This window comes from Pelophylax lessonae (genome assembly GCF_965119305.1).
Source record: "Pelophylax lessonae genome assembly, chromosome: 4".
Lineage (NCBI taxonomy): Eukaryota > Metazoa > Chordata > Amphibia > Anura > Ranidae > Pelophylax > Pelophylax lessonae.
The window spans coordinates 606,802,626-606,820,037 of NC_138771.1; the positions used below are offsets into that span (position 1 = coordinate 606,802,626).

Below are 17,412 nucleotides of genomic sequence, written 5' to 3' on the forward strand. Positions count from 1 at the left end.
GGAGGAGGAAGAGGAAAGCCCTGATACTACAAGTACGAAAGCTTTGCCCTGTCAAGGTTATCTGGCATTTTGGAAGTATGGGGGCACAAAGGCATAGTCCAGCTTTAAAAAAAATGTAATAAATGCACCAACAATGATGCAATAAAAAAAGTGTGCATTTAGTGAATTTTGGCATACAGGCCTGCAGAGAATTGCTGTGATCAGTACTTTGCGAGTGCAATGCATACATTCCTGCAAACTCTTTCTCCAGACTCAGGTCCATAGAAAGGCTGGAGCCACACAAAGTTGCGCTAAGTTAAAAACAAAAAATGACATGCGTATGAAAGTGAGCGATGGTGATCAATAAAAAAAAGCAGCTAGCACCAAAAGGCGTTCCATACATTTACATTTAAAAAAACGACATGTTTTCTATGGAGGAAACACTCCACATATTAGTGGAATGGCGGTGTCGGTTTTGGAAGATGGAGTATGTGACCATGTTTCAAGTTATACCCAAAATATGGTTTAAAACAGAATATTCCTTTAAAGCTGGTACAGGAAATATACCTCAGAAACTCTTTTTTTCCCCTGAAAACTGAGAAACTTTTAAAAGAAAAAAGAAAACCTTTAGGAAAAGTAATCTGTAAAGATTGTGATGGTAGCACCCATGACCAGGGTGAGAGCGGACAGTGCAATGCTGGAGGGGATTGATTGACAGACAAGTCTGCCATAATGTGCTTATATGTGGTGAATACTAGAACATTAAAGTCAACAATCCCAGGGGCTCATTTGTAAAAAAAATAACTAAAAATTTGCACTTTAAATTCCACTTTAAAGATCTCCTGCAATCTGACTGCTGATGACCTGTCAGCCGGCTGTCCGCCCCCAATGCACTTTGAGAAGCTGGAAGACTGAATGAAGGTAGCTCTGAGGAAGAGGCATCGCCTCGAAACGCATCAGCCTTTCGTCTTCACGAGACATTGGACTTATAATATGGACGTTGCTCAATGGAATTGATATGCTGGTTTATATCGCATGTTTGTGAGTAGCAAATTTTTAATACTTCTTTAATAAAAGCCCACTGAAGATAATGCGCTAGGCTGGTGCGCATTATGCTTTTTGTTTATGTTTGCAGCTGGCTGGGCAACTGTCACCCAGGATGTCAGAGATCACCTGAAGTGTAAAGTCTCGTGTTTTTTTTTTCTAAAATAACAAACATTTTATACTTCCCTCCTCCGTCAAGTGGTTTTGCACAGAGCAGCCTGAATCCTCCTCTTCTCGGGTCCCTCGTTGCTGCTCCTGGCCCCTCCCTTCAGTCGAGTGTCCCCTCAGCAAGCAGCTTACTATGGGGGCACCGGAGCCGAGCTGCAGCTCCATGTGTCCATTGAGACACGGAGTTGCCATTTGGTCCCGCCCCCTCTCTTTCCTGATTGGCTGACTGACACTGACAGCTGCGGGAGCCAATCGGGCTGGGGCTTTGTCTCAGCCAATCAGGAGGGAGAGTACCAGATGGCCTAGGGACTTGTGGACATTGCTGAACAGAGATCGGGTTCAGGTAAGTATTAGGGGGTGCTGGAGGGCAGCTGCTGCACACAGAAGGCTTTTTATCTTAATGCATAGAATGCATTTAAGACATAAAACCTTCTGACTTTATAACTCTTAACTGCCTGATCTTACACAGAGCCTACTCAGATTATGACAGCTGATAGGACAGAAACTGTCAGACTGTACAGATCTCTTAAAATTGGATAGCTCCAAGAATCATCCTCAGACACATAAAAAAAAAAAAAAAAAAAAGCTAGGAGAGAAATAAAAATGATCATAGGTAACCTTGCACACTGGGGTTGGACCCTTGCAGAAGCTCTATGGTGGGGTTGGGAAGCTGTCGATCGCGATCTGTCAACCACGGGGAGCCGACAGGTAGATTGCGAACATGGCCCTGCATTGCTATTCCTTCTTCCACCACCACACTCCACCGCTGTCCTCTTACTGCAGTAAGCAGGAGGTATGACAGCACTGGATGGAGGGTGGGAGCTGTCAGAGTAAACTTTTCACATTAACCAGCAGGTAATTAATTAGTTGCTAGGAAGCCGGGCGGTAGCAACCAATCACCAGCATGTTAATGTAAAAAGTTTAACTTCGGCAGCTCCCACCCTTCATCTAGTACTGTGATATCTCCCGCTCCGCAGTACAGCAGTGTAAAGGTAGAAGAGTGCTACCTACACACGTGTGTGTGTGTGTGTGTGTGTGTGTTTGGGTGGGGCACTGCTGTTGGGGTGTAGAGGGCAGAGAACACTATAGTGGGGAGGTAATGTGAAGGGGAACAGAGGACACTTGTTTGGGGGGGGGGGACCAGGACACTACTGTTGGGGAGGGGCACAAAAGACACTGTTATGGAGGGGGGAGAAGTAGAGGACAATACAGTAGGGAAGGGGGGGGGGGGTGATGTGAAGGGGAAAGGGCAGGATGACACTGCAATGGGGAGATAGAGGACACTACAGTATGGGTGGGGCAGAGGACACTACGGGGAGCAGAAAACACTACTGTGTGTGTGTTATTCGGAGCTTTGCTTTAGATACACAATGGGGGTGTGGGGGGAGGGGGGGGGGAATATACTAAAACTGGAGGCTGGTGCAGATCTGCATAGAAACCAATTATCCTCCAGGCTTTATTGTCAAAGCTAAACTGAACAAGCTGAAGTTGGAAGCAGATATTGCTCCAGTTTTAGTAAATCTCCCCCATAGTGACAGGAGAAGATGTAAGATAGCACATCTAAGCAATGCAATCCCTTTTGCCATTCAAGACTTCCATACACAAGACATTCCTGTCTCACCTCGGTGACCATACTGAGCACCCCCTCGATTCTTTCAGACGTCCCAAACCTTTTTGGGTTGCGCTCTGAAGCGGACAGAACTCTTTGCACAAACTCTTTGTCATGGAGTGCCTCAGCCCAGATGGGACCTCCCACCTGCAACAAAATGACAGCTATATAATCAGTCACCCAGCTCACCACCCACATTACAATTTGATTGTACAATCCCCTTTAGATCTACCAACAACTATGTGGTGCAAATAAGGCTATTGCCATCAAATGGATGACCCCCCCCCTCCCAGTATATCTCAGTAAAAACTATTAAATGATATCGTATCATATGATATGTGAAAGTTATGTATGGAAGTTAAAACGATCTCCAAGAGATTCATAAAACATGGTACTTATGGTGTGAATCCAATATTACACTATGTAGTGCAAGGGTCTGCCTGATTGGATACAAATAGAATAGATAGTATAGATAGGTCCTTGTGTTACATAGAGCTATGTAAATGTATGAACACAAAGCACATGGATGAAGCAATACCTGATGTCGCTGATGGCAAAACTCACAGTTCATTCCCACTGAAGGACCACTGCCTGCCGAGTACTTCATGCTGTTGAGGAAAGAAGATTTTATTTAAAAAAAAAAAAAACTCCAACCTAAACAGAAGAAAAGTTTTACCAAGACAGACCAGCATTCAACTGCTAAAAAAATAACAGCTCAGGGTGTCACAGTAGTGCCCCCCTGGGAAGCTAACCCCCAGCCAATGCGCCTTCATTCACAGTGGGGACACACTAATACGGGAGGTGTGGTATTGGCCAGATCACCATGTAAAGACCCAAATACAGTCATCACATCTAACGATTGGGGAGCTGCAATATATGACATTTTTGCTTTGAGGTTGAATACCGTTCTAAACAATGGGTTTTTAATTGTTTTATAATTTTTTTTGATCAATAAAAAATGTATATTTATTCTAAATTTATATTTCTTTTGCATCATCCTTCAGATCATCCTCAGTGGGGGCATATTTTTCTAATAATAAATTGTGGGAGTGGAGGGACTGCCACAATTTTTGGATGACCTTTTGATTTCTATAACTTGTACAAACCTTAGCCCCTTTCTTGAAGTGATTACTATATATACTGTATTTGCCGGTGTATAAGACGACCCCTTAATTTTCAAGTTAAAACATAGGTTTTGGGCTATGCTCGCCGTATAAGACCACCCCCCTTCTGTACCGTAGCGGAGTATAAAATGCGAGGACTACTTTACATGGCCCAAAGCAGGGTAAGTAAACAAGCGTCCCGACTCCCTACTAATCTCCAAGCAGGGTAAGTATACAAGCATCCCTACTAATCTCCAAGCAGGGTAAGTATACAAGCATCCCTACTAATCTCCAAGCAGGGTAAGTATACAAGCATCCCTACTAATCTCCAAGCAGGGTAAGTATACAAGCATCCCTACTAATCTCCAAGCAGGGTAAGTATACAAGCATCCCTACTAATCTCCAAGCAGGGTAAGTATACAAGCATCCCTACTAATCTCCCAGCAGGGTAAGTACACAAGCATCCCTACTAATCTCCAAGCAGGGTAAGTACACAAGCATCCTTACTAATCTCCAAGCAGGGTAAGTATACAAGCATCCCTACTAATCTCCAAGCAGGGTAAGTACATAGGGTGTAATCTCTCAAAGCGCTGGCTGGATGTGCAGTAATACTGTACCGGTGTGTACCGTAGCTTCGGCTACATACAGTATACCGCGCTGAGCGATGTATTCTATTAATAAATACAAAGCCAGCTCGGATTGGCGGAGTCAGAGAGGCGGGCTGATGAGGTTACGCTCTCTGACTCAGCCAATCTGAGCTGGCTTTGTATTTATTAATAGAATACATCACTCACCGTGATTGGCTCAGCGCAGTATACTGTATGTAGGTGAAGCTACGATACATACCGGTACAGTATAACCGCACATCCAGCGCGTTGAGAGATTACACCCTGTGTACTTACCCTGCTTGGAGATTAAATAGGGACATTTGTTTTGGGCCATGCAAAGTACGGTAGTCCTGACATTTTTTACTCCGCTATGGTACATACATTATTATTTTTTTTTTTAAAATAAAAACAACTTTATTGTGTACCGAAACAGCTCAAGATATACACAACAAGAAACGGCTGCAAAAAACAAGAGTAAAAAAAACAAATTCAAGGAAACAGGACAATCAATTCCACAGAGGACAATAATAAAAAAAATAAAATAAAATAAAACAATGAGGCTACTTGCAAGCATCTGAACAGTACATTAGTAATCATGACGTACAAGTGGTATGAGAATTAGGCCACCGATCCCACACTTTATATTTGCCAGGGCAACCCCTGTTGATATAAATGATTTTCTTATAGGGGAGAGTAGTATTAACTTCCTTGATCCACGCTGCCAAGGTAGGTACAGCCTGGTAAATCCAACTCCTGGCCAGGAGTTTACGGGCCAGAAAGAGGGTCTCATGTAAGAACGGAACCATATGCTTGTTCATCTCAACATCTGGAAAAAGCCCCAAAAGGCATACTCTTGGGTCGAGTGTCACAGGAGCACCCATCTGGTCATGGAGGAACTGGACAACCTGGGCCCAAAATCCACGCACACGCGGACAGTGCCATAACAGATGGTCAAATGTGCCAGTCGACAGCAGACATTTGGGACAATGGGAAGTCGGGTGGAACAAAACTTGGCCATACGTTCAGGGGTGAGATAGGCCCGATGGAGGATACAGACATGAGTAAAGCGGTCTGACATTTTAGGGGAAACACATTTGGTACCCAAGCAATATATCCTCCCAATCCTGATCTAAGACCACCCCCAGTAAAGGCTCCCATTTGGATTTCAAAGTGTACGTGGTCTTGGTAGCCGTGGGCGTTAAACATTTCATATAGTAAGGCAATCAGTTTACAATGGTCTGTACCCATAGGTAGGGTTTCCGCTACCGGACAGTCCACCGGAAACTGGGCCCGCAGTGCGTGATTAAGCTGCAAGTAGCGAATAAACATGTGGGGCGGGAGGGCAAACTCTCGCTTAAGTTGGCTGTACGTTTTCACCACTCCCTGATGTAACACATGAGAGAACAGGAAAACACCCCTGGAAATCCAAACACCGGGGTCAGGGAGCTGCAGAAGTTCAGGCAATGTTTTGGTACAGACATTATTACCGCACATCCAGCGGGTTGAGAGATTATTAGGGACGTTCGTTTTGGGTCTCACATTTTATACTCTGCGTATAAGATGACCCCCCTATTTTTGGGGGATATTTTTAAGGTTAAAAAAAGTCGTCCTATACGCCGGCAAATATGGTAAATCTTCACACATGTAATGAGAAGAGAACTCACTTGTTTCCATGGGCAATGGCTCTACCCATACGCTGAAAATGGAATGTTCCGCAGCCCACGCAGTTGTACACCAGAGCTTGTTTGCTATATAGAGAAATAGGAAAGATGCAATTACATTTCATAGACTAGAACACATAGTCTGTAAACCGTGAAAACGATCGGCTCACCTGGCAGACATCTTCACCTTTGCCTGACCTGTGAAGACTCGCACAAAGACGCGGATGTAGAAATCGGCAGAGATGCTGATCATGGGGACTATGTAACGTTGGTAACAGTTGGAGCGCAAATCCAAGGCGTGTAACAGGATGCGCAGAGCCTGAAGAAGAGACCGGCCTCATTCAACAAAAAAGGTCTGAAACAAAGATGTGTTCCTGCTAACATAAAATCAGACACTCCCTTTGTTCTTCTAACCCGTTTCATACATAGGAAAGGAAGAATCGGATTGGCTCATACAGGCATCACATATGGTTCTTCTTTCAGACACTTTATACAGAAGGCCCATGCTTATTTATCAGAAACAGTGCTGGAAGGGTGAGCACAGTGACCAGTAAGACCAGGCTTTGTGCATTTTAAGAAGGAACAGTTCGAGTTTCCTTAAGTAACCAATCAGATGCTCTCTCTCTAGACTGCATTTAAAGTGGAACTCCAGACAAACATAATCCTAATATCTCACTTACAGTCTTCAGCATAAAAGGAGTACACCCCTTTTGAAAAGTAAGATTTTAATCAATATCTCAAGGAAGACAAGAACAATTTCCAAAATTTTGAAAAAACCGAGTTTTATAGAAAATTTGTTTAGTTCTTTACATGAATGTAAGGTTACTAATATAACTTAGATTACAAAATCTTCAGTTTTACTCAAATTAGTTGATGCAAAAATGAATACACCCCACAACAAAAACTACTACATCTAGTATTTTATATGACCTCCATGATTTGTAAGGACAGCACCAAGTCTTCTAGGCATCGAATGAACAAGTTGGGGACATATTGCAATATCAACCTTTTTCCATTCTTCAAGAACGACCTCTTTTAGAGCCTGGATGCTGGTTGGAGAGTGATGTTCAATTCGGTTCAGATCAGAAAACATACTTGGCCACTGAATCACTTTCATTCTGTTCTTCTTCAGAAATGCAACATTGGCCTTAGATGTGTGTTTTGGGTCATTGTCATGTTGGAAAATTGCACGATGACCGAGGGCATGGAGTGATGGTAGCATCTTCTCTTACAATATACCTGTAGAGCAGTATATCTGTGAATTCATGATACCATCAATGATATGCAGCTCCCAGACACCAGCAGCACTCATGCAGCCCCAAAGAAGGAAACTCCCACCACTATGTATTTTTCTTTGTACTCTCCTCACTTTTGCGACGTCATACAGTTTTGAAGCCATCAGTTCCAAAAACATTTATCTTGGTCCCATCACTCCAGAGTACAGAATCCCAGTATTCTTTTTCAGCATGGGCCCCGGCAAATTCTAGGCAGGCTTTCTTGTGCATAGGCTTTAAGAGAGGCTTCCTTTGTGGATGACACCCATGCATGCCATTCCTCTGCAGTGTACGCCGTATTGTGCCACGGGAAATAATCACCTCAGTGTGGCTTTCTACTTCTTTCGCTAACTGCAGTGACCATGCATGGCGATTTTCTTCAACCCTCATCAGAAGACGCACCTTTTGAGGTGTTAACGGCGTGGGTGAGATGGTTGCAGTTCCATAAGCTTTGCTTATCTTCTTGTAGCAAGAAATTATTTTCTTTCTCAGGCCTTGTGACATTTCTCTCCCATGTGGTGCCATTGCTCACAGCATGAAGTGGGAAGGGGGTTTTCTTTGTTAAGTAACGCCCTTTTATAAATCAACTATCTGCTGGACACCTGCTTAATGAATAATTAGACTAACCTTTATTTGAATTCTTGCTAAATTAGGATTTAGTTATCCAAAATTTAGCTTCGCTCCTTAGGCCCCTTTCACACTAGCGGACCGTTCAGATCCGCCTGTCGGTTTTTCAGGCGGATCTGAACAGATGCCCCTTGCATCTCTATGGGGCATTGAATGTCAGCGGAGACATGTCCGCTGACATCCGATCCCGTCCGTCAAACCCTATTTTCCATCCGTCTGGCGGATCGGATGAGAACGGACAGGCAGTCCGTTCTCATCCGATTTCCCCATAGAGAAGAGCAGGGATCTGACAGCTCTGTCTCTGCACACAGCGCAGAGACAGAGCAGCCATCCGCCTGCTCAGCAGGGGAATGGCGGATCGATCCCCCGCTGAGAAAAACTGAGTCCGCAGACGGAGAGGCAAGTGTGAAAGGGGCCTAAGACTTTCGTTAAAGTGTATTAATTTTTGCAACATGGTCTTGAATTTGTTAGGAAAAATACTTTTTCGTATGTGCAAATTAAAAAATCTTGGTTGCAATCAATGGCTAGCATTTGTGGGAGTATTTTGTAGTATAGTGTCCCAAAGAAAATGTTGATTCTGAAAATAAAATAAAGGTTTTCTGGCAAATCTGTTGGGGTGTCCCCATTTATGCTGAGCACTGTATATGTCCAACATATATCTCCTACCTTACTCTTGGAGCTGAAACCCCCCTGCACCAAATCACGGCACCCATCAAATGGACGACTACAGGACAAGTTGGCCGACAGAAGTTCTGATTCTCAAATAACACCTTCCACGAACTCAGCAATGATGGGGCAACACAATGATGACGTCATCTGTTTTCACTACTCTCCCGTAACACAGTGCAAAGTGAAAGAAACCCGATTTGCTCAGGGTTCTGACCCTTGTTTAGGGGAACATAGGATGCCAATATAAAGATGGACTAGGGCAGTGATGGCGAACCTTGGCACCCCAGATGTTTTGGAACTACATTTCCCATGATGCTCAACTACACTGCAGAGTGCATTAGCATCATGGATAATGCAGTTCCAAAACATCTGGGGTGCCCAGGTTCGCCATCAATGGACTACTGTATTTGTACTGGTTATATAATATTTTAATAAATAAATAATTATAATATTACTTTTTTTAATACAAGTCTGAAATTCCAAGTAACAAAGAATGTGTCTCTCTACAGAGAAACAGAGCTGTTCTGTTGACAAACTGATGAGTGAAAGTTGCTTGATGGTTATGGAACACAAGTCAGCAGGTTCAAACTAAATGACAATCGGATGACAACTTTGTCAAAATTTTAATTACTCAGTAGGATTATTGTGATATGCTTGGTATGTATTAAAGTCAGGAGATGGCATACAGATTTTCCTTAGAACTTTCTTGCCTTTGTTTGATTAGTGCGTGGTTTAGATTTTTCTGTGTGCTATTACTACTTAAAGGTGGAGCTCCGGTCACTTTTATAAAAAAAAATTAAAAGTCAGCAGCTGCAAATGCTGTAGCTGCTTACTTTTACTATACAGACACCTACCAGCCCAGGGATCTGGCACTGTCAATATCTGGGCCGGTTCTTTACTGGTCTTCAGGTCCCTGGTGTCCCCATTTAGCTTGTGGGAAGCTTCCTAGAGTTTCACAGCTGGCTTCCCAAAGTAAATGATTAAGCACACATTGTAGTGTGTGAAACGTGTCTACCTTGCCACTTATTGTCACAGTGGGATGTCCAGTCAATAAACCTGGATTTTGACTTCATCTGGAGTGCAGCCGTTCCTTTTTCTTTATTGATGGTCTACGGAGGCGAGCCGGAGCGTGCACCGGTGTGTCATCAGGCTTTCATACCACCTTGAGCAGTGACTTTCTTTCTTTTGATTGGCTTCCCAAAGTGTTGTGCTTTGTGAATGGTCCTGCAGCCTCCTGGGACAGGTGACATATCCCAGGAGGTTGTAGGTGTGAAAAGGGGGGGGGGGGGGGGTTGAACTTCTGCTTGGCTCCCTAGACGAAACACGTAGAAGTGGGAGTGGGTATCTGCAATAAAATAGGAGCCCTCTCAAAGAAAATCATTTTTTTTTTTTTTTTTTTTTTTTTTTTTTTTTTTATAGAGGGGCGGAGAAGGGGGGTGGAGGTGGATCAGCAAACTTCCCTTCTTAGGTTAAGTTGCATTTTCATCACTCCTTTTGATGGTTTACTAGTTACATTTATGTTCTTATTTTTGCGTACAAGTCATCGGACGCATAACTTACCATTTCATGACAGAACTTGGACTTCAAGGACATGGCTCCATATTTTGCGTAACACGTCTCGCCATTATTTCCCGCTAGCACTGCCATATCAGTGCAGGTGACACACAACAGCCCTGCAGAATGAAGAAATGGGTGAGGTTTCTGCCTTAACTGTAAAGATAGGGGAAACAATCTGACCATGGTCCAGGTAAAAAGGCTAAGTGATAGCAGCACTAGTGACCTAGTTCTTTATAATAAATTCTTTTTAAAAAATAAATAAATAATCCTGGGCACTCCTTCTCTGGTATCATTCAAGTGGGTAATAAGGGCATTGTGGCGTTTTATTGTTTCAGAAAGCACACAGTTATTATGGATATCACAGAACAATCACCTACCTCCATCACAGACACTCTGCACTGCTGCATCCAGAAACATAGCCGGACTTCCATAGGGATCTAGATCTATGACATCAAAGCGATCTTGTACCCCCATCCTATTGTACATCAACAGCCTGCAAATTTGGGAGCAGAGAGTGTTAGCTTTCTATATTCAATTCCCTATTAAGTATACATTTATGATTGGTGGATTGCCTGTCCTCCGACCCTTACTCCTGAATTGTCACAAGTATAAAAATATAGATATAGGATTTTGTTGTGGGACTTTTAAGGTGCAGACACACAAATAAATGATGGAGAAAAAATCATTTTGATAAAAACAATTTTACACATTTTTATTCATCAAAAATAACAGACAATATTTTAAAAAACCATATAAAAAGAGGAAAGAATAACTATATAGTTATTCTTTCCTCTTTTTATATGTTTTTTTTAAATATTGTCTGTTATTTTTGATGAATAAAAATGTGTAAAATTGTTTTTATCATTTATTTGTGTGTCTGCACCTTGTAAGTCCCAAAACAAAATCCTATATCTATCTTTATTAATATTAGGGATGTGGTGCTTATAAAATTTATCTCCAGCAAATTTTCTTAAAATTTAAGTATAAAAATAGGTTTATACATCACTACTTATATGTCACAGTTTGACAAATGGCATACTTGCTTATGGTGAAACTGTAGGCGAAGTTGTGTACATTCTATGTAATCACTGACTGTAAACTGCAGATAGGATAACCTTGCAGGGGAGAGGAGCGGAGAGAGAGAAATTGTTTATTGATGGGGTTTTTTTTTTTTTTTGGTGAGGTTGTTGTTGTTTGTACATTGCTTTGTGCTAGTATTGTGTAATCGGTTTTAAAAAAAAAATTATATATATATATATATATATATATATATATATATATATATATATATATATATATATATATATATATATATATATATATATATATATATATCTTAAAAAAAAAAAAAAAAAAAAGGTATACATGTATGTATTACTTTTATGTACTCAAATTATTTCACAGTCTCTATTTTCCAGCATACTTGTCACTAAATATGGCAGTCAACAGATGACAAACATTGCATTGCTGCCCCTATTGCCCATCTATACTCCACACCATGCTGTGTGTGTGTGTCAATAGATGCGCACAGCCCTGATCGGGAGCATGCTTTGCAGGTGTGCTCTTATAGGAAGTGGCTTCCTATGCTGGTACAGCGAGAAAAGGAGCAGCCCAGAGTGTCGGCGGAGGACCTGAGAAGTGGAGGTTTGGGGCTGTTCTGTGCAATAGCATTGCACAGAAAAGGTAAGAAAAACATGTTTGTAATTAAAAAAAAAAAAACCCATTAAGCTTTAGCCCCAGTTTACATTCGTGCGATCGAGGAGATCGCATGTAATTCGGAGCGCACTGCTCCTAAATTACATGCGATCTCATGTGTGGTGTGAATTTCAGCCATACACTTTGTATGGCTGAATTCGCACTAAACTTGCACACGAGGCTTTTTTTTTTATCCGCAGCAAAATCGGATCGCATGGTGGTTCACACTAGTGCGATACGATTCTGTGAGAACTTGCAGATCGCACTGCGATATCCGATCGCAACTGGGGGTGTCGTTAACTTTTAATTGACCCCCCCCTGGTATCGCATATGGCAGTGTCAACTGCCAGAGGTGTGGATGCGATGCGGGATCACGCTGCATATTCGCACAAATGTGAACCGGCACTTACAGGTGCTTTCATGAAGTCCCTGAGAAGTACATGATTGACTCAACCCATGAGGAAAATATTCATTTGATGTGACAACCAGAGTTGAACACAGTGAAGGAACCATTTTGTGATCTCATCCTATTGAATTGCTAAGAAGCTGCGACATCACCGCAGCACAAAGCCCTGATGTCTCAGTTTATAGGCTGCATGCTTATGAAAGTTAGTGCAGTCCATAAGATTAAGATCTCCATACTTTCACCTAAAAGCTACTTTTTAAAGCAACCTAACCTGGCATCACTGTAGCTGGCCGTCACCAGGCTCTCCACATCGTTGTACTTTATATTCCGTTTGATCAGCTCTACAGCACTTGAAGAGAAGTCGTTGGCAATGACACTTTGAAGGCCGGGCACTTCTTTGGCAAAGCGAATGGAACGCAAACCTGAGGCTGCAAGGCCCTCCAGTACACGGAGTCCTTCCTGGAAGGAGGAATGAGGAGTTATTAGGAGGATAAACCCATTCAGACATAAAGATTGTTCTGGCACTACGATCTCGGTGCTGCATACCTTCGGCACAGGCAGGCTCCAGGTGCAGGATGAGGAAGTATTCAGAAGAACAGGGTTAAAAGTGTTTGCAAAGACTGAAGATTTTCTTTTTTTTATACCTTCATGCATTCTTCTGTGTGCAGCAGTGCCCGCAACCTCCCCCAATACTTACCTGAGCCCAACCCAACCCAGTGATGTGAACAAGACCCTTGGCTCTCCCTACTTATTGCCTGAGACAACAGCAGTAGCGATTGGCTTCTGCTACTGTCAATCACAGGCAGAAAGCCAATGAGGATAAAGCAAGGGTGGGGCTGAGCCATGCTCTGTGTGTGAATGGACACACAGAGCAGCGGCTCGGGAGGGAGCCTGCTTGGGTGTCCCCATAGCAAATTGCTTGCTATTGGGGCAGTAGGCAGGGAGGAAGGGACAGGAGCGCCGGTGGGGGATCCGAGAAGAGGAGGATTGGGGCCACTGCACAGAGCAGGTAAGTATTACAGGTTTATTAAAAAAAAAAAAATGTAAAAAAAATTGCCTTCATGGTTTCTTTAACTAGTGCTATTGCTTCAATTCGAGGGCAATGGGGTTTTAGGCACACGTCATAAGTTTCAGGTGAAGGATGTCAATAAAAGTAACTAAAGGCTATTTTTTTTTTTTTTTTTTTTTAGATCTGGATAGAGTGGTGAGGGGTTAGAAACACTATCAGGGTTTAAAGGCCCGTACACACGTACCGATCGTCGGCATACAAACGTCGGCGGACGAAAGATCTGCCGATTGTACGCGTGTTAGTATGGTGCCTCCGACAGATGTCTGCGCACAATCCGCGGACAAAAGTCTTTCGTGCAAACATGAAAATTTTTGTCTGCGGACACCAGAACGGACGATTGTTCGCCTGTCAGTACAGAATTCGGCCGACAGACCGCAGATTTGCAAGACTGGGCATGCTCAGAAAATTAAAAACACAGGGAAAGTTAACCATTACATGACATCACTTCTGCAGTCAGCTGAAGTCTGCAGACAAAATTCTTGTGCTGTCCTTGTGCTGTCTTTGCACTTTTCAACAGACACCGACATCCCGGGGAGAAAAGAGGAACATTTGTATGCCGACCATCGGTACGTGTGTACGGGGCTTTATTGTGGTCTGTGTCTCCATAACGGAGATTCACTCTCTCCAATTATCCGGATCTCCAATGTCACCAGGAATGAAAGTGAGAGGAAACACAAACTATCATTGCTGCCTTCCTGTTCTGGATGTCCCCCCAAAAGGCCAACAGATAATTACAGAGGGGAAAAAAAAAAAAAAAAAAACTAACTGATGAAAAATGTACATTACATTATGTGTTACTATCAGTCCAAGAATAGATAAAGCCCAGAAATATATACAAAGTGAAATTTAATGCAATATTTCGGGGCCCTTTCAGACCTGAACTTTCAGTAGACATGGCGCCTACTGATACTCAGACATGTCGGAAGTGCAGCATAGCACCTCATTCAAGTCCACCTTTTAACTTCCTGCCATCCGCGCTACAGCCTATATACGGCTGAAGCGCGGACTTGAATTTTCGGGAGGCCGGTTTTAAACGGCCTCCCAGAAAGACTCTCCCCGCGCGTTCCCGCGAGCGCGCATCGGGGAGAATCTGTGTCGGCCGTGTCCCTTGGACACGGCCGATCACAGATCGTGGTGAATGGCCAATCACAGCGGCCATTCACCACGTGATCAAGCCGTCCAATGAGAGATGATCTCATATGTAAACATATGAGATCATCTCTCATCGCCGGCGCTCCTTCCTCACACAGAGCCTGCAGTGTGAGGAAGGAGGGGGAGCCTCACAGCGCCGGGGACACACAGCAATGTAATCAGGGCACTTATCACCAGTGCCCTGATTACTAAAGGTAAAAAAATACATAAATTGCCCCCCCCCCCCCCCCATCAGTGCCCGCAGTGCCTGCCATCAGTGCCCCCCATCAATGCCCACAATCAGTGCCCATAGTGCTGCAAGTCAGTGCCCATCAGTGCCTGCTCATCTAGGCACTGATGAGCACTGACTGGCAGCACTATGGGCACTGAGTGTGGGCACTGATGGTGCTGGCCATCAGTGCTCAGTGCCGCCCATCAGTGCTCAGCAGTGCCACCCGTCAGTGTCCATCAGTGCCATCCGCCAGTGCCCATCAGTGCCGCCCGTCAGTGCCGCCTCCCAGTGCACAGCAGTGCCACCTCTCAGTGCTCATCAGTGCCGCCTATCAATGCCGCCTATCAATGCTCATCAGTGCGGCATATTAGTACCTCCTCATCAGTGCCCATGAGTGCCACCTCATCAGTGCCCATCAGTGCAGCCTATCAGTGCCGCCTCATCAGCGCACATCAGTGAAGGAGAAAAATTTTCAAAATTTACTCGCAGAAAATAAGAAAAAAACTTTTTTTTTTTTTTTTTTTTTCAAAATTTTCTGTCTTTATTCTTTTTTTTTGTAAAAAATAAAAAACCCAGAGATGATTAAATACCACCAAAAGAAAGCTCTATTTGTGTGAAAAAAATGATAAAAATTTCATATGGGTACAGTGTAGCATGACCGCGCAATTGTCAGTCAAAGTGTGACAGCACTGAAAGCTGAAAATTGGCCTGGATGGGAAGGGTGTTTAAGTGCACAGAAGGCAAGTGGTTAAAGACTCCCATATGGCTGCTAAAGTGAAAACGTATTAATTAGCAGCTATGCTAAGCTGCTGGAAAGCCCCACCAACTATGCCCAGATCCCACCTTTAACAAGATCTCTTTGGGCGTTTCCAATGCTGCCCCACAATAACATCCATGATGTGAAAATTGCATTACTCCCAACAGACAGACTGTTGGAACACCATCTCTTGCATATGTCCCTCAATGATTTAATGGACAAATTGATCTTTGGTACAATGGACCATCGATTAATTCCCCCAACCCCAAGTGCAGCTCACCTGCTCTGATAATTACCTTCCTCCCTTATCCAGAGATTTTGCTGTATGGACTCCTATTCAATTTGGAATTATACACACCTGCCATCCACAAACCAATGAAAATGTCGCTGAGATGGCATCAATAGTTTGTCAATGGTGGGAAGGACAACTCCAAGTCACAGAAGTCAAAGCCTCTGTTCAGAAAGAACCTGAGGAATCCGTTCACAGGAAAGGACATGGGACACAATACAAGTATTTGAGGGCAACCTAACAGGTTTGCAAAAAAAAAAAAAAATTAACTTACAGGGCAAGATTCCCCAACAGTGACAGTGCGGCGACTGGAAGGGACGGCATTCTCTGGGGAAAGAACGTCTCCATCATCTCCATTATCTGAAAGATTCACAACCACCTTCTTGTTCTCCCTCTCACCTGGCACCACGACTGCAAAAGGACAAAAAATAATAATGAAAGGAAAGGCTATAAAATGGCACAAAGTCAATCATTGGCAATCATTTTAAATACGCACTGTCAATGTCTTTTTCGGCAAGCCGCATGCGAGCAAATTCCGTAAGAACAGCACATCTGCGGGAGGAATAAGAGTAATCACACAATATCAGCATAAACTGCAAACTGAGATTATTATTAAAAAGACACACGAGCAGGATACATGCAGTGAAACATAAGTCATAAACCAGAGATCACATAATACAGGTAGCTCAGCTCTTCTTTTAAAGTCAGTGCTTGGACCCAACTATTCAGCCATCCTACTAATCAATGAGGCCATCATTTTCCATTAAAGGATCACCAGGATGCTTAGGAGGTGGTAGAGGGTGGGATCTAAGATGACTTTTACAGGATAAAGCCTGGTCCACACTATTAGTTAGGGTTGAATGAAAAAAAAAAGGGTCAGCTCCGGTTAGGGATGCACCGATCCGATATTCGGATATCGGCGCCGATATGGCCATTATAGCTGGATCGGGGGATCAGCAACATTGACCGATCCACTGGCTGATCCGGTTTTGGCTTGGTAACGGCTCAGCCATCCCTTACTAGGTGCAGTAGTAGTATGGGATGGGAGCCGCTACTTCCTGTATAGGTCCGGCTCACAGGCGGATTGATATCAGATACACTCCACCTGTGAATGGAGGAGCCACACACATGAAGCAGCGGCTTTGCTCTGTACTGCAGCCGCTTGCTTTGTGTGTAGCTCCGGATCGGTTCCGGTATCGGTGATTTCACAACGCCCGATATCGGTATCGGGTCCAAAAAAGTCGGATCGGTGCATCCCTAGCTCCGGTCAGCCAAATGACTGGCTGCTGTCAGACAGACAGACATACACATGGGCCGAAAGCCAGATGTTTTTTTTTTGAACCGGCAAATGTCTCCCAACATTCTGCCAGTGTGTACGGGGCTTTAGTCCTGATCTGCACGCGACTTAAGCTGCCTAGATCTTCTGAGCTATCTGCTGCAGGTATGATGTAAGGCACTTAGAAGAAGACATAACTTTAAAGCCCTCATTTTTTTTTTTTTTTTTTTTTTTTTACATCATAGTCTAACCAGTTGA

The 17,412-nt window shown here is 43.5% G+C and overlaps 1 protein-coding gene across 3 annotated transcripts in view; it reads right to left on the minus strand.

Moving 5' to 3' along the window:
- TRMT1 (tRNA methyltransferase 1) overlaps nucleotides 1-17,412 on the minus strand; it is a 41,055-nt gene that overhangs the window by 11,618 nt on the left and 12,025 nt on the right. For all 3 annotated transcript variants that reach the window (XM_082255811.1, XM_082255812.1, XM_082255810.1), the window contains exons 3-11: nucleotides 16,375-16,430; nucleotides 16,153-16,289; nucleotides 12,672-12,859; nucleotides 10,677-10,792; nucleotides 10,303-10,415; nucleotides 6,343-6,491; nucleotides 6,176-6,259; nucleotides 3,339-3,408; nucleotides 2,813-2,947 (exon numbers count right to left, since the gene is read on the minus strand). In XM_082255811.1, coding sequence (XP_082111937.1) covers nucleotides 2,813-2,947; nucleotides 3,339-3,408; nucleotides 6,176-6,259; nucleotides 6,343-6,491; nucleotides 10,303-10,415; nucleotides 10,677-10,792; nucleotides 12,672-12,859; nucleotides 16,153-16,289; nucleotides 16,375-16,430 — 1,048 coding nt within the window. The remainder of the gene's footprint in view (nucleotides 1-2,812; nucleotides 2,948-3,338; nucleotides 3,409-6,175; nucleotides 6,260-6,342; nucleotides 6,492-10,302; nucleotides 10,416-10,676; nucleotides 10,793-12,671; nucleotides 12,860-16,152; nucleotides 16,290-16,374; nucleotides 16,431-17,412) is intronic.